Here is a 21,325-nt window from a genome sequence, read left to right on the forward strand (position 1 = left end):
TTTCCTCTAATGCCAAAAGGTGAGAGGAGTTGTTTGATTGTGCCCCCCCATTCTTTAAATCTAGAATATTGTCACACCAATAAGTTCACTTTAACCGTCAGTAATCCATTAGACAGAAGCAAAATTCTCAAACTGACCTAATTATATTATGCTCAGTTGAAAATGAAGAACAAGAGGGTGGAAAGGTAAATATCTACAACTCCTCAGTTTGAAATCCCCACCCAAGGATGTGAAATCCCCCCCTCCCCCGACCTGCTAAATTCAGTGCATAGACTTACTATGTAAACTTGATGAGTGGTAGGAAAGTCCAAGAGTTCCCGAGAACCTCTCCTTGGACCCTGAGCCCCAGTCCTTACCCCCAAATCTTGGCGGTACACCCCAAGAGTCAAGTTGTCCGACGGCCTAGGTGAATTCTGGAGAAGGAAACCCACAAGGTTTCAGGTCATACACACATGGCTGGTACCATGTCACACTTTAGAGGACAGGGGAATGGCTCCACCGCTAACGTGCTTGCCGTTCAAGAATGAGGAACCCATGTTTCCAAGATCCAACCCAGAATGCCATGGTGCAGCGAGGCGTCCATCTCTTTAGCACCCCTCACCTTCCCAGCTTGGACCCCTCTGAAGGAGACCAGGAAGCCATTGTGTTGGATGCCCTTGATTCAGCTTTTCCCAATGTCCTAGCCAGAAGTACTGGGGTCACACATTTAACAAGCACCCCAGAGGTGGCGTGTCCCTCAGTCCTCTTGTAAGGGACAAACATGGTCTTCAGTGCTCGTGTGTGTGTGCTTTGAGATGAGGCACCTGGAGGTTTCTTGTGATTGCTTTTTCTCTGTGTAAACAGTATCGTTTGGTATTGGTATTCAAATTCGTAACTAACAATTTGGAGCTTCCTATTAGATTCGGCGAATATTGTTTCCCTCAGACTTTCACCTACTAAGTTGATATCCATCTTTACGTGCCAGCCAGTCTTGCTCTCCTACAGTTGTGCTGCTGATGGGGTGGAGATTTTCTGTTGCATTTTGATTCTTTTCCTCAGTCAAAGATTTGACCAAAGTTACTATTATTATTATTATTATTATTATTTTTACCTGTGGAATAAAGGACTGAACATAGAGCCTGGAATATTGGTAGGCAAGTTCTGTTTCTAGCACTGAGCTATGTATACCTTGAACATTATAAACAGATAGGGGATAACTATGGCCTATTACCCCTGAGGACCCTCTATCCCATGCCCATTTAGATACTCTTCTACACCAAGTTCCACCCCTAAAACCAATGAAACTCTGTTTGCTTACGCCGTGATGGCTGTGGGATGCACCCAGCAAAGACATCTATAAATACAAGTCTCGCCCACTATACCTCCTCTCAGGGCTGTTCCCCTTTGTTTCTGTGGCTCTCTGGCCCTCTCTGGTGCCTCTGGATAGTTGTTTTGTTACATCTTGTCTATATTTTGCAGTTATTACCTGGAGACCCATTAGTATGTGCTACTCCACAATTATATATACACAAAAAAACCTACCTGATTGGGATTTTAGCTTAATATTTTTATATGCAGACAACTTAGAATGGTTGACAGTTATAGCCTTTTAAAGCATTTTAAAATGTTTATGGAACATGTTTAATCTGATATTATCAATAAATTCTGGCAATAGGTAAACCATGGTCTTTGTCTTACATATTTTGCAAAGCACCCAGAGATGCTAAGGGTGAGTATAGGATTGAATTAAAAATTCAGCAAAACTTACTAGAGTAGATCAAAATCCAGGGACTGAGACAATGGAAGGTGTAAAGGAACAGAACAGGGACATTTCACCAGTGACCTCGTGCTGTGTAAGAAATCAAAGCCACTTGGGCTGCAGACATGGTCCGGGACATTGTTGCCTGCCTTGCAAACATGAGGACCTTAGTTCAAGTCCCAGAGCCCATGTCAGAAAGTAACCAGGTGTGACAGATGGTGCATGCCTGTAATCTCATTACGGGGGAGGCAGACATAGACTCCCTGGGGCTCACTGACCAGCCAGCAGAGCCTATGGTGAGTTCCAGGTTAGGGGAAACCCAGGGGGTGGCTCTTCAGGAATGATTTGATTATCTCCTGGCCTACACACACACACACACACACACACACACACACACACAGCAGGGGAAGGGAGAGGAGAGAGACAGAGATAGACAGAGACAGAGGAGAGACATAATCAGACACAAAAGAACAACCATTCATGCTGCTGGGGTTAGCCTGGCTCTTGACTGTGAAACGTGTCCCTGGTTCCCCAGGAGTTCAGCCCCTGTGGCTAGCGAGTCAGACCTCTAAGACAGTGGTTCTCAACCTTCTTAATGGCACAGCCCTTTAATACAGTTCCTCATGCTCTGGTGAGCCCCAGCCACAAAAGTATTTTGTTGCTACTTTATAACTGTAATTTTGCTAGATTTGAATCACGATGTAAATATCTGAGGATCCCAAGGGATCTTGACCCAAAGGCTAAGCACTGCTGTGTTAAGACCTTGGCCTGGAACTTGCACAACGTCTTCGTGTTGTGTTTTGTTTTTTCAGTGCTGGGGATTGAATGAAGCCAAGGCCTTCTAGATGACCTGCATTGTGCTCTGTCATTGAGTCACATCCCAAGTCAGTACAAGGTCCTAGTTGCCGTATTAATTACTCAAAGCCAAAACAAGTCACAAGGACAACTCATATCCAAGGGCTCACCACTGTGGGAACATGAATTACATAGTATCTCCACACCTCCTCCCCTCGTCCCCTCCTCCCCTCCCCTCCCCTCCTCCCCTCCCCTCCTCCCCTCCCACCCCTCCCCTCCTCCCCTCCCACCCCTCCCCTCCCACCCCTCCCCTCCTCCCCTCCCATTCCTCCACTCCTCTTCCCTAGTCTCAGACCAGCCTGTTTCTTTATATCACAAATGACCCTGTTCCCTATCCTCAGGTTACAGAAGTGAGACTTGGGTCTCCTGTGTCCTCCATCTTTGCCTCGCAAAAAAACGACTCTCTGCAATAAGAACCGTATCAGTGATTGTCAGTGGTTTGGTGGTTAGAGCTTCTGTCTGACTCTACTTGAGTTGTAGTCTTTCATGATAAGCCAGAGTCCTGGGAAGCAGGGGAGGGGCTTGTTAACCCCTCAGTGACCTCCAGTGGTTCAGAACTGAGGTGACAACCTGGGCCTTAGGATTACAGCTGAATGTAAAAAAAATAATTTTAAAAAAGTTAAAAAAAAAAAAAAAAAAAAAAAAAAAAAAAAGAAAGCAACAACCTGGAAAAAGACCACATTGCATAGGCTTCAATTGCCTCAAAAACTCCAAATTCTGGACTCATGTTGTTTCATGTGTTTTTCATCTGATTAAAGGCTCAGTGATGGAAAAGAAAAAAGCTGAAGTAGGGAGAGACAGGTGACTGTGGAGCTGGGCCCATAACCGGAGGGGTCTGCCAACCTTGGGCAGTTACTGTTGGAACTGAGCTCAAGTGTTAGACTGTCTGCAGACGGCAGCGACTTGCTTGGTGTGAAAACCACTTCTGCTGAGAGGTCAAAGCAGCAGAGGAAACATGAGTCCCCTTGTTCTTCCAGGGAATGGTTGCCTCTTTGCTTTGGAAATCCAAGCAGAACCTCCTCCCCTTCAAGTCCACTGAGGACTTCCAAGAACCCAAGCAGAATGCTTGCCTTGGCATAGCAGAACCAGAACTGGCAGGGCTCAAGTTGTCTGGGTGCTTCTGTTGCTACTGCAGCAATGGAGACAGGAGTCAACACTTAGAAAACAAGTAGGACAGACAGAAAGACCCCAGATGGGTGCGTAACTCCCAAAGGCAAAATCCCAAGGTGCACCACGAACTAGCCGTTCGTTCCAGTATCCTGCATATTTTGGGTGGTAGTATCTAGAGATCAAGTGAAGGAGTGAGCACATAACTCGGGGCGGACCCCACGGAAGCCTGAATTTCTCCTGACACCTAGTGTCCGCTAAGAGCTATGTAGACCTGTACCTTATTTCCCAAGAGTGCAGCCCTGTGGGATGTTGACCCAGATACACCTGCCTCTCGGTCTGAACAAATGCAGCTGACCACCACCCAGCTGGCTCCTGTAAACGCTGGGGTGCCCGTTCAGCTGAGTAGCGTGATTTTCCGTTTTCGTTAGCTGCTTGTGCACATGGCAGAGGTTGCAAGCACAGGGTCTGCCTTCGGAATCCAAGCCAGAGGTCTACTGGTTGCTTAATAGCACCAAGAACAGCCTTGACATAAGTCAAGGGCACTGGCAGGGTTTCCTGCAGTTTTATTAACCCTTTCATGTATCAGAGGCAAAAGGGTTGGCTTCTGTCTTGCTGTACCAGTCATTTGCTGCTTCTGGCATCTGATTTTCTCGCCCACTTCCCAGTCCCTCCACGGAGAGGCAAGCTAGAGCTGAGTGCGAAGCCGTGTTGCTAGCAGCCTGCTTTTCTTGCTTTGGAGTCTTTTCCAGGAGAGGCAGGATCCAGAGGCCATACATGGGAACAGCCCCCTGACCTTCCAGCAAAGTTATGATAAGCGGGCCCCATGTCGCCCGGGTGATTCCGACAGAAATGAGTTAAGCAATGTTCTCCCTGGGGCCCACAGCCCAGCTCCGGGTGTGAGCAGACACTGGCCTCCGCAACCACAGCCATGGCCAACAGGACCAACGCCTCTGTCCCGTACACCAGCTATGAATACTACCTGGATTATTTAGACCTCATCCCTGTGGACGAGAAGAAGCTGAAAGCCCACAAGCGTAAGTCAGAACGTGGGAGGGCAGCCAGGCAGAGGCTGGGCCCTAGACGAGGCACTCATTGCTTGCCTTCACTTACTAACATCAGAAGACCCCCTCCCCCCCAGCGGGGACATACCGCACACACAGACAGACATGAATCAGGCATGGGACAAACTGTCCCTCTAGCTTGCTCTAAACTGAGCATAAGGTTCCTTTTAAAGACACACGTATGTGTATTTAGGGATGGGGGCCGCAGTGCATCTGTGAAGGTCAGAGGACTTGAGGAAGCTGTTCTTTCTCTACCACATGGGTCCCTCACATGGAAATCCAGTTGTCAGGCTTGGCAGTTTGTGAGTTTCAGAAGAATGTTAAGACAAATTCCCACGTGCACACATCACACACACACACATACACACTTATGCTTCATTTTTCCATTCATTTTATTAGTATATATTAATTGTACAAGATAATGTTTTGTTTGTTTTTGGTTTTTGGTTTTTCGAGATAGGGTTTCTCTGGGTAGCTTTGGAGCCTGTCCTAGAACTTGCTCTGGAGACCAGGCTGGCCTCGAACTCAGAGATCCTCCTGCCTCTGCCTCCCGAGTGATGGGATTAAAGGCGTGCGCCACCAACTCTGGGCAAGAAAATGGGTTTTGTTGTAACAGTCTCCATGCATGTAGACAGTGTAAATGTCTGGTTTTCTTTCTTGGAGATGGTGTCTTATTGGATAGCTTTGGCTTGGTTGGTGCTCACTATACACAGGCTTTGCTAAAACTCACAGAAATCCTCCTGCCTCAGTCACTCAAGTGCATTACCATGGCCAGCTATGGACCGTGATCATATTCAGCCCCCTATGACCCTGCCTCACCCCCGATTCCCTCCCCCGGCCTCCCTTTCCCCAGATAGCTGCTCCTGTTACTTGCATGCACTTTTGCCTCTCACCCTCGCTTTGCCGGGGATTGAACCCCAGCCCGTACACTGCTCTCTTTTGAAAGTGTATTTCCTAATGAAGTTTCATTTGTCCGGGGCTCCGGCAAGCTGGGTGAGTTTCTTTAGAACTGGGGGCTGTATCCCAGCTACCTCTAAGATGTTTGTAGTAATCTCTGCTAAACTTCCAGCAGCTGTTCAGCATAGTCTCAGAGGACACGCATGCGTTGACATCCATTTCTCGTCTGCCTTCACTCACCTCTTGAGCAACTTGGCAGTTTGTGGACGTTCTTCCCTGATCAGTCCAACTATTCAGTCAAGGTCAAAAGACAGCCCAGGCGATGAGCGGAAAGGCACAGTCCCGGAGCAGTGCTCTTGACAGGGGACCTGCCCCTGTCGACTCCATAAGAAGTCTCGGGCTCTGTGGATATTCCCCACACTATAAGTGGAACTTCTCAAAGGGATGGAATGATTTCCATGTGGGAGGGAGATCGCTGGTTACATATCAGCTCAAAACAAATAAATGCTAGTGTCTCAGACAATAAGCACAGGCTAGGCAGAGCCCCTGAGTACAGTGTTCTAGAACATCCTGTGGGGACAGGTTTGCTGTGTGTTGTCTGATGCAAGGGAGGGAATCGTGATGTTCGGGGCAGGTTTTTGCACATGTGACTCAAAATGAGGAAGACATGTCACCAGAGGGAGACCGTGGTAGGGCTGAAAAACACACCTACTTGTAAATATTGTCACAAGTTCAGAACCTGAGGACATGGGTTGATCTGGACAAAAAGCAGGTCTGCCTTTCAGATGCAAGGCTGAGTGACCTTCAGATGCTCTAACTTTCTGAGGGCGGAAGATGCCCCTAGATGTCGCTTGTGGCCACCACCTGCTCTATGACGCTGCTCCACTGCTTTGGGTGGGAGGGTTCTTGGGCCATCATCTAAGAGTCTCCGAGCTCGGCCTTGCCTGATGGCCTAAGTTTAATTCCTGGGACTGACTCCTACAGGTTGTTTTCTGACCTACACACACACAGTACATGAATGTGGATAAGAACATATTAATTTGCAAGCTGAGGAGGTGGCTCAGTGTTTTAAGTGGATAGCATAAGGACCAGAGGTTGGATCCCCAGAACTCACACACCAACCGGGTATGGGAGCCCAGAACTCAAAGGGCAGAATGGGGGTGCAGAGAAAAGGAAAATCCATGGATACTCACGGGCTAGCTAGCCTGGGGTACACGGGACCAATGGGACCTTGTGTCAAATAAGGCAGAAGGCAAGGACCAACAGCCGTCTGACCTCCACGGCGTGCCTTCACACTTAACACACATGGACACAACGTTAATTTGCATTTGAAGTACTCTTGCCTTCCGAAGAGACTGATTAATGGTTTCTCCGCTCTCCTTCCCTGAACTCTTGGAGCGGTGAGTGAATACGCAGTATTACTGAAGCCAGAGGCAGGGCATCAGCAGAAGTTGACTTGTACCATGACAAATTCTCCCTAACCCATAATTAAGGCAAAGGAGACATGTGGACCCGAGAGGTAGATAGAGCACCGACGCCACTTGTCCTCAAGGGAGGGCCACCCATTTTACTGCCCTCTGAATAAGAACACTAACCAGTCCTCGAAGGCCCATCTTATCAGAATAATTCATTTGTCTTTGTAAGGTTGGAATACAGAATTGGTTTTCTTCTTAGCTTGGCATCCAAGAAGGGGACAGATACAAACGAAACCCCTCAACTCTGATGCGTTCTTCACCACTTTGATATTCCCCAACAAAGAAAAGCAAATAAGCCAAAGGACAACAAAAACTGAGGCCGGTTTCCTAGCAGCCTCCCGGGACGTTGGGGACCCCAGACAGGAACCGAAGTTTCCTGGCCCTTGCTCTACACTGAAGCATCTGCTCTGAGGTCGGAGCAGGAGATCAGAGGAGGAGAAAAGAGCGGGCAGGAAGGCAGGGAGAGGAAGTTGGGGCTTCTCCAGGAACGAGCCAGGGTTCTTTGTAGAAACAGGCCTGTGGGCGGGAGTGGGATCTGTCAGCACCGGGATGAAGGCTCTTGCCTCTAGAACACAATGTTCCCTGTGAGCCAGCACTCAAGATGAACTTTCGGCACAAGAGGAAGAGACTATTTTTCTTAGCTTTCTTTTTCAAAGGGGCACGGGAGTGAAGTTAGCACAGATTGACTAGTGACCACGCATCCTCATTCTGGTCTGACAAAACTTAAATTTCACCTCTTTGTAGGCAGTGAGTTCCAGGCAAGGGACTCTCCCATTTCCTGCGCAGAGTCAGGGATGATGACCAGGGCTGTGGCAGACAGTCGTCTGCTCAGTGCTCGAAGCGGTTTCCTTTGAACTTAGGAGGACCTACAGACCTCAGATTTTTCTTTTTTCTTTTCTTTTCTTTTTGGTTTTTTAAGACAGACAAGGTTTCTCTGTGGCTTTGGAGCCTATCCTGGAACTAGCTCTTGTAGACCAGGCTGGTCTCTAACTTAGAGATCCACCTGCCTGCCTCTGCCTCCGAGTGCTGGGATGAAAGGTGTGTACCACCACTGCCTGGCAGAGTTTTCATTTTATGAAGAGGAAAAGGAGCACTGATGTCCACAGAAATCAAAACTACCCATCCGGAAGAAAATCGCAAACTAAAACATTTCAGAGGTCATATGCTCATACCTGGGAGATTATGAAATCAACTGTTGCTCTCTGGGTGTTTGTGGATGTATCGAGGCATGCTGAGAAAACCTGGGGGCTTTACACACGCACGCACGCACACACGCACGCACGCACACACACACACACACACACACACACACACACACACACACGTGCGCACAGCCAGAGCTGGAGGGAGTTTAGGGGAGGGGAGGAGGGATAGAGGGGAGGAGGGGGAAGGCTAGGGCATCTGCATGGCTGCATGAACTGTGAAATGTGTAACAGGTACCTGTGATGCCCAGGGAGACTGGAGGCCAGCGTGAGCAACACAGCCAGCCACGTGTGCCTCCTGCCGGTCAGGGAAATGACTGCTTCTGGTAGAGGTGAACAGTTTCACAAGTTCCCAAACAATGCTGGCTTTTATCTAACTGCCAGAAATCCTTCCATAGTCCAGGTTGAACTCATTTCTGGATATTTGGAGTGCCTTTTGGGGTCTGGGGAATTGGGAGTTTCCTTTGGACTTGACATGTTTCAGCTTAGGGCACACACTAATGACCCCAATTTCCACTTCCCGGGAGCCCAGAGGTCCCCTTAAAGTGCTTAACGTTTTTTAGCTTTGGGGCCAAAAGATGCAAGAGTTAGTTTGGGTCTTGGTTGTTCTTGCCTCCCTGGAGTGCAAATGCTGTAAAGGACATAGATTACAAGGCAGGGGCTTGTGTGTGTGTGTGTGTGTGTGTGTGTGTGTGTGTGTGTGTGTGTGTGTAATGCAGTCGGGAGCATATACCTGTGTAACCAGAGTTCAGTGCTGGGTGTCTTTCCTCAATTGCTCCCCACCTTACTTATGGAGATAGGGTGCCTCACTGGCCCTGAAGCTCAGCAGCTCATCAACTGGCCTGGCCAATGACCTCTGAGGATACGTCTTCACCCGCTAACCCCAGGTCCCCAGCAACAGGGTTACAGATGAGTACCTGGCTTTCCCATGCATGGCGGGGTCCTGACCTCGGTCATCATGCTTAAGCAGTAGACTCTTCACCAGCTGAGTTTCTGCCACTGTCCTAAGTCTCATTAACTGTTAGGGGGCCACGGTCCACTTCTGCAAGTCTTGTTTGTTTTTTCCTGTCTGGGACATAGGAAAGCAGAGATGACACTTTTCAAATATAGCCAGAGTTATATCTCCACAGACTGAAATTATCTGGGGAAGGATCGGGTATGTACTAAAAGTAAACGTACCTTTGTCTTGTCCTGTTGACCCGGGTCTCCAGAGTCACCTGAAGGTGATTTAAAGTTGTGGCAGTCTCCCGCACTATTGTGCACATACAGTGTGGGCTTCCATAATGGACATGAGCATCTGAGCATTTTGGTACCCTGGGGGTGGGGTGGGGGGGAGCCAGAGACCTACTCCCAGCTCCATTCAGATGACGCACACATCCCTCACACTACAATCATTTCTTTGGATGATGGCTCGTTTCTTTTCGTGTAACATTCACAAATCTCTTTTGTTTTGATATGACACATGGGCCCCCTCCTTTGTGCGAGCTATCCGGTTCATGCCAACGGGAGGCTGCGCGGCAGGGCCAGTGTGCTTAGTAAGTACTTGCTGGGATACAGACTGTCTTAGTGAGGGTCTCCATTGCTGTGAAGAGACACCGTGACCACAGCAACTCTCATGGAAACATTTCATTGGGGTTGGCTTACAGTGCCAGAGGTTCAGTCCATTACCATCATGGAGGAACATGGCGGCGTGCAGGCAGATGTGGTGCTGGAGAGGGAGCTGGGAGTCCCACATCTGAGAGAGCGACACTGGGCCTGGCTTGAGCAGATGAAACCTCGAAGCCCACCCCCCCAGCGCCACACTCCCTCCCCGCAAGGCCACACCTCCTGATAGTGCTATTCCCTGTGAGCCTATGGGACCATTTCCTTTCAAGCTACCACACTCCCTTCGATAGTCTGCAGTGAGGGGTGTATAGGCTCTCCCAACTTGGACATCTTGTCCTGAAATTACCCTGCTGTTCTCATAGCCATGGGTACCACCCCAAAACCCCCATAGTGTGACAGTTCCCGGCCCCCTGTCAAATGGCACTGACAGCCACAAACCCTCCGCCCTACCGGGTTCTGCATAGAGACGGAAGACCCTAAGCATGTTTCCTGGTTTCCGCCTGTCCACGGGCACACATACAGCCATGGTGATGGCTACAACAGTCCACCCCCTGACCCCAGCCCACTCCCCCACAGGGGTAACAGACTTGACCCCCAACAGGACCCAATGGTCCTATGTTCCCCCACCCAAGCTGGCCCTACTGGAGCCTGTCACCAAGGCTGGGAGAGGTCTAGACACACAGAGCTGTGCACAATGAGAAAAAAAGTCATAAAATCACTACTCAGGATTCAGTATCGCTGAAGAAAACTCGTGGGCAGCCCCAAGAGTCTGTTTAATTTGCCACCAACTTGTATCTCTCACACACTTCCTTCCCAGTCAACAGCTGGAAGAGACACCAGCTCAGAGGCCCTGGCTGGGTAACGCCTGGCCTCCTGACTTCTTGCCGAGGACCGTTGTGCTGACTCGCTGGCACAGCTGACTCCGTTCCTTCCCACAGATTCCATCGTCATTGCCTTTTGGGTGAGCCTGGTAACTTTCGTGGTGCTTCTCTTCCTCATCCTGCTCTACATGTCCTGGTCAGGCTCCCCGCAGATGAGGTAAGAGGGGGTGCGTGTCTGCACGAAAGCAGACATTAAACGGCAATAGCATAGGACAGCCTGTCTGCAGCCTAGGACAGCGCCCACCCATGCTAACCACTCATGCTAACCACCCATGCTAACCACCCATGCTAACCATCCATGCTAACCACCCATGCTAACCACCCATGCTAACCATCCATGGTAACCTCTCATGCTAACCATCCATGCTAACCATACATGTTAACCATGCTAACCATCCATGCTAACCATCCATGGTAACCACCCATGCTAACCATCCATGCTACCCACTCATGCTAACTTCTCATGCTAACCATCCATGCTAACCATCTATGGTAACCTCTCATGCTAACCACCCATGCTAACCACTCATGCTAACCACTCATGCTAACCATCCATGCTAACCATCCATGCTACCCACTCATGCTAACCACTCATGCTAACCATCCATGCTAACCACCCATGCTAACCACTCATGCTAACCATCATCCATGCTAACTATCCATGCTAACCTCTCATGCTAACCTCTCATGCTAACCATCCATGCTAACCACCCATGCTAACCACCCATGCTAACCATCATCCATGCTAACTATCCATGCTAACCTCTCATGCTAACCTCTCATGCTAACCATCCATGCTACCCACTCATGCTACCCACTCATGCTAACCATCCATGCTAACCATCCATGCTACCCACTCATGCTAACCACTCATGCTAACCATCCATGCTAACCACCCATGCTAACCACTCATGCTAACCATCATCCATGCTAACTATCCATGCTAACCTCTCATGCTAACTATCCATGCTAACCTCTCATGCTAACCATCCATGCTAACTACTCATGCTACCCACTCATGCTAACCATCCATGCTAACTACTCATGCTAACCATCCATGTTAACTATCCATGCTAACCATCCATGCTAACCACTCATGCTAACCATCCATGCTGACCATGGCATGGTCTACACATGACAGTCTACACATGCAGTAGTGGCTCTAGTCTGGGTACAGCCTGTGGTGTTCATTCGCAGTGAGACAGCCCGGTGACCCGCTTCTTGGAGTTATAGCGTTCCCAGCACTCACGGTGGGCGGTCTCACTGCGATACCCAGCTGCAGGGATCCCACGCCCTCTTGTGGTCTCTTTGGGTGGCACACACTGACACACACGTGCACACACTCACACACACAAACACAATTTCCTTTTTTAAAGAACCCCCGAGGCACTGTGTGAGGACCCTCCCCGCTCCCACAGAGATCAGGGGGTGGACAGGAAACAGAGGTGTGGCATCTGATGGGCTTCGGCCCCCAGTGGGCCCTGTCCATTGTCATTTTGTAGCCACACGGAGAATGGTTCTCCAGCCTAGCTAGTCCCCAGCCCATGCTCACCCTGATGCCCCTTATGAGGCAGGGTCACCCCATTTTGTGAATAAAATCCAATGCAGGTGGCAAGCAGTGGCCATGGTCTATGCCAGGCAGCCCTAGGGCCTGGAAACCCACAAGACACAGTGTGGTCATGGAATGCGCTGACTCAGCTGCGTCTGGATAAAAGGCCGGTAGGCCCGTGTGTGAGAAGAAGAGATGAATACAGAAGTGAGAATATGCACTCAAGGGAGGGCTCAAGGCCTGGTTCCCAACAAAGCTGTCTTCCCCACGGGCACAGGCACACGGAGCAGGGGGGCCCTCCAGCGAAGAACTATTCTCTAGCCAGTCCCTTTGATGTTTGCCTCGTTTGCTCTGTCCACAGACACAGCACCCAGCCCCACCAATGCCCACGGAACCTCAGGCTCCCCCCCTGCCTCCGGAGGACCTCCCGGCAGACAACGGAGGGGCCAGGCAGTAGGACTGGCTCTGACCAATGGTTAGAGCAGGAGAGTCCCTCGGCCTCACCCCCTGCACCTCTGGCTCTCCCCTGGGACCAGGCTTGGGATGGGGGTTCCCAAGGCACCAGCTGACCTCCAGAACCAGCAAGGTGCAGTGGTGAACCTGGAGACAGAGCTTCTCAACTGTGGAATCCAGAACCGATGAACTGAAACACTCAAACTAACATGGACAGCCATTTACAATGTAGCAAGAAACTGGCCAGGTTGAAACCAAGTCTGGGAGGAGGACTGATAGTCTGGCTAGGATGGAGAAGCTGCCGCAGACATAGCTGATTCTGCTGAACATGCTCAATCTGCTTACTGCTTACATTTGCTGTGGGATTCATGGGGAATAAAACAGGAATTGTACCCTTTGCTTTACCTCTGCCACTTCTGCCGGGAGCACTCCTGGTACACACGCTCTTGTGAGGGTATGGCGAAGCCTGCCCCAGACCTCCTAGGCCAGCTCAGCTGGGTCACACTGTCCCTTCCCCACAGCACCCAGGGGGCTTGACAGAAGCAGGGAGGGCCTGAATCCAGGGGAGCCAGCCAGCCTCCAGCACTGTCCCAGAATGCTGAGTTCTCCAAGCTTCTCACTTTAGGCTCTGCTTTCCGGGACTGTGGCTCTGAGAGCCCCAAACAACTATGTGTCTGGGAGGGACGGCCCTGGTTGAAGAGAGAGAACACAGGGCCCGGAAAACCGGCAGTACACCCATTAGTGCACTCAGGGATTCGTGGGCTTTATTCTTAAAGGATGGCTTTACCTTTCCACACAGAGCTCATGCTGAGGCAGCCTCCTGGTACTGACTGGGGTAGGTGACGGCAAAATAACGATGAGCAAACCCCTCTGAAAAACATGTGTATACGGTCTACCTCTTCCTGTGAAATGTGTCGTGTGTGCACGGTCCACCTCCTTCTGTGAAACATGTCACGTGTGTGCACGGTCCACCTCTGAGCATCACTTCTGGAACACTGACCATCTCTAGATGCCCTCCTTCCGGTGCAAGTGAGGTGTGCTGTGGTGGCACTGCCTTCGGAACAAGGAGAACCTCCACACGTCAGCACAGAGGCCATCCGTTCAGTATCACAGATGTGCGCTGTGGGTCTAGAAGGTGGGTGTATAACTCCATGCCTGGTGCAGAAGACCACGCAGGATCCACTCTCCACAGGGTGAGGGCCAGGCATGGTCTCGCCAGCCTTGGGGAGGGGGTCAAGGTAAACAAGAAGATGGAGAGGAGGGAAGGCGAGCTCCTGAGCTCATGCGGCTCTGTAGTCACTGCTGGACCCGAGGCAGCATCCATGTCCCTCGTCTCTACTAAAACCGCCACACACACACACAGCCAGGAGGGGGAAGGAGGGAGCATAACCCACGACCTCTCACCAAGCCCCACCCAGGGTCAAGGCTGGTGCTATCAGTCTGAATGCGAGCAATCAAACCTCACCAAGTCACCGGGACACATGAACATAGGGGACAGTTGAGGACTGGCGCTTGTGAGAGCCTGTGGAAACTTGTTGGGGTCCGGTGGTCCACTCCTTTGCTTTCAGTGGCCTGGGCTACAGGGACATGCTCCAGATCCTGTCTTTCTGGCCACTGTCCCTCTGTATGACAGTCAGAGGTACTCATTAGCGGGACAGGGCCAACAGACCCAAGCTAAGGGCATTTTCCACCTCAGCGTCCTGGGCTCTCGTCTGAGTAACAGGACAGCACACGGATGCACACAAAAGTGCAAACGTTTTAAGTCGAAACCAGCCATTCTCAGTACTACATACAGCACACATAATAAACTAAATCACCAGCTCACAGATGACAGCTCAAACACAAGGGACCAGTGTATAGAGCACCTTTTCTGCAAAATCATGACATTTCATATACCTCTACCAGGGACAACACCTAATAACAATGAACCATACAAGTTACACTCTGACATAAAACGCAGGTCTCTGAAATAAGAACACTTTGTAAAATGAAAGCAAAGTACAAAGAGGCTCACAAAAATAGCTATTTATTATCAAAACATTGTAAAACTCAAAATGCTCTTTGAAATATAATTTAAAAACATAGTGTCTTCCCAAAGTAGAGATGAAGGCATTTTGCCTCAGGGGCAAAGTACAACATATTAAATAAAAGAGCAAACTCAGGCAGGAACTTGCTCATTCCCTCACAGAAAATACCCAACTTCTCACAGAGACAACTTAAACACTGGGCATGTGCAGCCAAACATTCAATGTTCACATTTCAGCTTGAATCCATGTACTTACGAGCATCAATCAGGGAGCTTGCTCTGCCAGGAGCTCTGGGACGAGAGCAGCTATCCGAACGAAACCTCCGTGGGCCTCATGGCCCAGCAGTACCTGCGCCTCCTGTTGGTCAGTGAATAAGTCCTCTTAACCTTTCTTGCTGGCAAACATTTGAATGTATCAGCCCACACCTCTGGGAACCTTGGCCTAAGCTTTCTGGAACCCGCTGGAGCGCTGGTCAGCAGGGCGAGTCAAGCATCTGAGCTGATGCTCCTGCAGAGCACAACGATGTCCTCCGCCTCATCACAAGGCCCATCCTTTGCAGCCTCACAGACCATTCTGACATGAGCAAGGAAGGTGTCTGGCTGCTGGGCCCCCAGCCAGATGTCCTTAATGTACAGAGACACCAGGAATGCTGTGGAAGCTGGGAAGAGTTAACAAGGCCATTAGGATGTATACTTGCTCAGACGGAAAACAAACCACCACCCACAATGCACCAGGGCTTTCTGCAGATGCCACACACACTGCCAAAACCCGTGGAAGCCCCAGTGAGCATGAGGATAAAACGTGAATCTCCTCCTCTCTGATCATTTTTAAGTTCATTTTCTTGTGATGAGTATATACTGACCTTAAAAAAGAAGTTACTCCATGTCCCACTCTGGACAGGGGCCTTATGCTCAGGCCATCACTGACCTGGCGTTTAGCATCTCAAAGAGCACACTTAGGAAAAGGTGAGGGTTACAGGCACAAAGGCTCTTCCTGCTGCCGTAGTGAGGATGTGACAGGACCCTTTTGCTCTCAAGTGAGGTCACAGCACAGCCTGCTGGCCTCTCCCTGGCTCCCTAGCTGTTAAAGTGTCCGTTCTCCCCAATGGAGGAGATACCTGAAACTCCTCAAAGCCACCAAGGCCGGAGCAGGCCACTCATCCTCACTATTGCATCCACGCCTCTGGGCACCAAGCAGAAACTGCACGTGTGTGTGTGTGTGTGTGTGTGTGTGTGTGTGCACGAGAGCGCGCTCACATGGGTACATGTGTGTGGTCGTTATGTTCTAAGGGAGTGGGTGCCTGCCATCATAAGCATGATCGTCTGTAAGGAGGAAGACTTGCCCTCTCGTTACGTTCACTGTGACTCCAGTCTTGGTGAGGATCCAGCTAAACATCCGGGTACCAAGATGAAGACATTCTACCGCCCCCCCCCCCCATTTTTCTTTAGTTCTGATCAAAGGGCCCACATTACCTCGCTTGGCTTCATCCTTCTCATCCAGGCAATCCAGGAGCAGGGCCTCCACCACTGGGTGGAGAGGACTATCTACCAGGCCCTGGGCCTCCAACAACCGCAGCATGACAGCGCTGAACTTGCAGGCCACGTCCTGTGCTGGCCCTACCAGGCCCTGGGCACCGCAGTGGCGACTATAGAGCCGCAAGATGCCGCTCTTCACAGCACTGTCCCTGAGAAGGTCTGCTACCACCACTGGGTGCGGCAAAATGTGGCTCTTGAGCCAGTCAAGGAGTCTTGTGGCCTCTGCCCTGCTGAGGGGGCTGTCAGCCAACGACCGCAACACCCAGCTGGCCACCAAGGAAACAGCAGCATCCGTAGAGCCCAGTGTCCTACTCCCGGGGGTAGCCTGGCCCACAGACTCCTGGGTGGGGCCAGGGGTGGAGACAACGGGACCCCAGTGAGTCAGTGTGGCCCTCAGGAGGTCCTTGCATGTCTCCAAACTAGATGCTTCCAGCCCGGGCTCAGCAGCCTCCTCCACCTCTCCATGCCTCTTCCTTCGGCCTCGTGGGCCCTTGGCATGGGCGGCTGTCACAGGCTTGTTTTTATCCTTGAGCATTTCTGTTAAAGACAGGGAAGAGGTGAGGCTGGGGCTGCCACGTCCACGCTCTGTGTGTGTGTGTGTGTGTGTGTGTGTGTGTGTGTGCACGCGCGTGTGTGCGCGCGCGCGGTGTTGGCTTCCCTCGGAGCTGGAGTTAAGGGTGTTTGGAGAGCTGCCTGCCTGATGAGGGTGTTGGTGTTGCTTGGCTAGTCACGTGATGTCTGCCACCTTTGGTTTTCATCTCCACCTGCCGCATACTTGCAGACTTTTAATATTTGTACAATTTAGGGATACTGGATTGATGGGAAATTCCTTATGAATCAGTTATGCCTTCTCTAGGAGATTGCTTCTAAGATGCCCCAGGACAGTCCTGAACACACCACGCCCCCTGCTTTAGGGAGATGTCCTTATCTACTTGAAGGTCTTGTGCCTTGGAGGCTGTGACACACATAAAGTGTCTCTTTATAAGGTGATGAGACACTCTTGAAACGTGTGTCCCTGTACTAACACAGGAACAAGACATTCAAACAAAGTAAACAAAAATGTCAACAAGATTCATTGGGCTGGAGGAGTTGGCCACAGATCAGATTGCAAGCCTCTTCCCACTACACACTCAGGCGATTACGTGGTACGTAAGCAACAAAGTCAGATTAGCTGAGTTACCTCTGCCCTGCACAGAGAGTTTTACTCATGAACAAAGAATGGAGTAGAAAGACGATAAAAGAATAAGTCTGTCAGGGTCTCCCTTCTTAGAGAAGCTGGCATACGCAGAGCCACTATGGTATCATAAGACCAAGAAACAACCATAGAATGCCAGGATTAGACATATAGACTAAATGTATAAAAATATAAATGTAAACACTGTACTATGACAGAATTTGAATGACTGCTGTAGCAATGTTGGCCTGAGGGTATTTCCTAGGGACTCTGACCATTAAGAGTTAATAATATACTGCTTGGAACGTGGCAGTATGCCCAGGATGGCTTGAAGATTGTTTTGGTCTAGTGCCCTTGTACCCACAAAAGCTACAAGCCCGAGAATAAGCTGACATATGCCTCTGGATTCTTAAAAATTGGGTTATAGGGCTGATGAGTAAGAGTGGTTATGAAAGATAACTGTGTATCAATGATGTCAAAACTTAAGGGAAAAAGATTAGAAATGATAACTCTGTTGTCATAGTTTATTAATGATGACTAAAAGATGAATAAGAGACAATGTTAAACACATGTCCAAAACCAAAAATGATACGCTCTATGTTTTGGAACAACATGAATGCACCCCTACTTACTGAATTCTGTATAAATAAAGAAGCGCTCAGGATGCTAGTCAGTCAGGGTGCAAGATTCTCCCGGCCACCATGGCCTGCTGACTTAGTTCCTTCTCCAACTCCTTACATCCTCTGCTGGGACCTGCATCTCCACAGGGGATGGATGTGCTTTCGTCCTCTCAGCCCAGCTGTCCTCAAGTGAAACTAGCAGGTGTCCCATGTCTGATCCCTCCCACCGCCGCTCTTGCACCCATCCCCCACCCTCAGACCCTGCTGTCACTGGGAGCTGGGCTCCAGCATGCTCCCAATGCGGCGGGGTTGAAGTGAATGGTCCAGGAGGGGGTCCTGACCTTGTGGGCGATGGGATTGATGCATGTACACACTACAGCTTAACAGGCTATGGGGAGATGCGGAAACATTGGGAAGTAGGTCACTAGCAGTGTACCCCTGAAGGGTGTATCTAATCTCAGGTCCCCTTTTATCTTAGGTATTTGTCACAGCGACATAAAGCTAACACACTTGAGCACTGAAATATCTAAAGGCAAAGGCCACAGGCACTGGGGCTAGAATTGAAACCCAGGCCCTCACTTCCACCCGTGTGCCCCATCGGCTCCGAGGCGTGGCTAAGGGAGGGCAGCTGAGGGCAGTGAGGAGGTCTGGAACTTACTCATTAGGTCCTTGTCTTGGTGCTGCTCAATGATGGCTTTCAGGGCTCCTTGGAGCTCCGTGTCTCTTTCAATGAGGCTCCACTTATGCAGGAGGACCAGGACATCTTTGGTGGAAAGTGTCACCTTGTTCACAGTGAATCGGCCCATGTCCTTGAAGGTCTTTAGGATGGTGGCCCGATAACTCAGCACAGACTCCAGTGTCCGGAAGAAGCTGATCAGCTGGGCAGAGGTCAAGGATGGCCTGTTTGGACGTCAGTGTTACAGACTGAGCAAAGCTGACCCTGTCCTGGGCAGTCCGGGAAAGTCAGGGTCACACCAACTACTTGTTTCTTTCTAAGTGCAAACCAGCCTGTGCTCAGGACACAGCGAGGAAAAGTGAGACACTCTAGAGAGACCTGGAACCTCAACCCTGCTGGAGGAAGAGTCTCTTTGGAAAGCTAAGCTAAGCAGGAGAAGCTGAGCAGAAGATGGGAGGGTCAGGGCCATGGCAGTGTCACAGAACGACCCTAGGATGCTCATTCCTCTCCAGCTCAGGCAGGCCTGCTGAGTACACCCCACAGGCAGAGCCTGAGTGATGCTCAGTGGACGGAAGAGAGCTTCCTGCTATTTAAATGTCAGCCGCTCCACACAAGGTTGAATGTTAAACCATCATTTCCAAGGGCCATCAGCTGTCGGGAGGCAGCGTTTCAGACAACCCCAAAGTAAGAGGTATGGTTGCCCAGCAGAGTCTTAATGTAATGTGGGACATGAAACCAACTGCCCCGTTCTTATAAAACTGCCTCCATTCTGAGCCCCATTCTGCCCCTCCAACACCCAACATGAGAAATTTAAGTACACATTTTCTCCAACAACGAATCTGAGGAGAACTGCGCCCGCAGAGGACTCTTGTGCATGTGCACCTCTGGAGGCTGCAGAGGTAGCGAGGAAGGCTTGTGCGTGCCCTGGCTAAGGCTAAGACACATGCTCTTCTGCGGACCCGCATTTGTTCAAGCACGGTGGGGGTGTGGCAGGGGCACAACCCAGACGTTTCTCCTGCTAAAAATGCCCTAGCCTGACGCACCGTGGGTTCTAGCAGTCTGCTGAGCACCCAGAGCCTCCACGAGAGTCTTGGAGACGCTACAATAGGTGTCCTGATGCCGACCCAGCACTCTAGGCCAATCCACATGGCTCAGGGCTCACCTGTTGGGTCTGTGGCCACAGATGGCAGAAAGGAATAAGCAGCAATAACCAGCATTGCCTCCGTTTGCACGGCAGCGTATCTACGTCATGGCGGGCTCACCTCAGGTGCTTTGTAAGTGCGATAAGGACATACAGGAACTCATTGACGATGTGCAGGGCCAGCATCTTCTGGGACTCTTGGGAGCCAGGCCTGCCAGGTGGCTGCTCCCCCTGCTCCCCCGCTCTGCTGCCCAGGTTGGTCACCCACAGGGTGTGTAGCAAGGAGATGACATTGGAGAGCAGCTGAGTCTCCACAAATCTGAAAACAAATCATGGCAGCAGCCTAGATCACTGTCGCCTGTCAGGGAGTCAGGGAGGCCAATTTGTGAGGCTGAGGTGGGGACCACAGAACAGGTCAGAATGCCGGTGGCAGCCCTCCCTGCCTTCAATAGTCTGACCTGTTCATCCCTCAAAGCGTATTATATAAGTAAAAACAAGTCAGGCTAGAGAGACGGCTCAGCCTTTAATGGCTAGGCTTACAACCAAAACTAAGTAAACCAACGTGCCTGGTGTAGAAATGCAGCATCAAGCCAGGGTGAGGCCACCAGGACATTTTCTAACCAGAAAACTGTCCCAAGTCCCCAAAGTATGCAGTTATGGTAGCAACTTGAGCTATAGATGAAGTTATGACAGGACAGGCTATTAGCCAATTACATCTGTAAAAAAAAATCTGAATGCCTTGAAGTTGTTGATGTTGGAAGACAAGGTTTAAGCTGTTTCTTTCTTTCAGAAAGATTTTATCTATTTGTCATTTTGAGGCAGGGTGTGGCACTCTAGCCCAGACTGGCCTTGAACCCCTAGAATCCTCTGGCTCAGCCTCCTGAGTGGTGGGCTCACACGCACAAGAAACTTTAGAAAACTATCTTTTTAATGACAATCTCTGGCTGTGCTTATCTGCAGGTATGAGCACCTAGTTTTTATATTAGGGATAAAAGATCGTTTGCCCTTTGGTTAAAAACAAACAAATCAATGAACGACCGTCTTCTACAACACCGGGTTATGACACGACAGTGTGTCACACCTCCTGGGGTGAGGGGCAGGCACCCTGAAGAAGTCATCTAGTGTTGTGACAGACAGGACAGCAAATATGCAGAGTTCCCATGTCAAGCTCTTCAAAGAGCTGAGAATTACTTCTGAAAAACGAACAGAGACCCAGTGGCCCTGGGCACATTACGGGTGCCCTGCCACAGATGGGGGTCTCGGGGGAGTGCTGCTGGGCCAGAGACCCCAGCCTTCCACACAGACTCACAGTGATGGAGACGAGGA

At 50.3% G+C, this 21,325-nt stretch overlaps 2 protein-coding genes across 2 annotated transcripts in view; one reads left to right on the forward strand and one right to left on the reverse strand.

Annotated features, from left to right (window-relative positions):
• Positions 1 to 4,408: 4,408 nt before the first annotated feature.
• Positions 4,409 to 13,213, forward strand: Mrap (melanocortin 2 receptor accessory protein). The gene is made up of 3 exons (XM_051191875.1): positions 4,409 to 4,737; positions 10,882 to 10,981; positions 12,735 to 13,213. The coding sequence occupies exons 1-3, from the start codon at positions 4,632 to 4,634 to the stop codon at positions 12,940 to 12,942; spliced, it is 414 nt and encodes a 137-aa protein (XP_051047832.1). The 5' UTR covers positions 4,409 to 4,631; the 3' UTR covers positions 12,943 to 13,213.
• Positions 13,214 to 14,843: 1,630 nt separating this feature from the next.
• The window catches only part of Urb1 (URB1 ribosome biogenesis homolog), a 55,056-nt gene continuing 48,574 nt past the window's right edge, over positions 14,844 to 21,325 (reverse strand). Inside the window, exons 36-39 of the mRNA XM_051191872.1 lie at positions 20,121 to 20,318; positions 18,841 to 19,082; positions 16,326 to 16,925; positions 14,844 to 15,511 (exon numbers count right to left, since the gene is read on the reverse strand). Of these exons, the coding sequence (XP_051047829.1) occupies positions 15,339 to 15,511; positions 16,326 to 16,925; positions 18,841 to 19,082; positions 20,121 to 20,318 (1,213 nt within the window). The 3' untranslated portion in view covers positions 14,844 to 15,338. The remainder of the gene's footprint in view (positions 15,512 to 16,325; positions 16,926 to 18,840; positions 19,083 to 20,120; positions 20,319 to 21,325) is intronic.

The sequence above is a fragment of the Phodopus roborovskii genome, unplaced genomic scaffold (genome assembly GCF_943737965.1).
Source record: "Phodopus roborovskii unplaced genomic scaffold, PHOROB, whole genome shotgun sequence".
Lineage (NCBI taxonomy): Eukaryota > Metazoa > Chordata > Mammalia > Rodentia > Cricetidae > Phodopus > Phodopus roborovskii.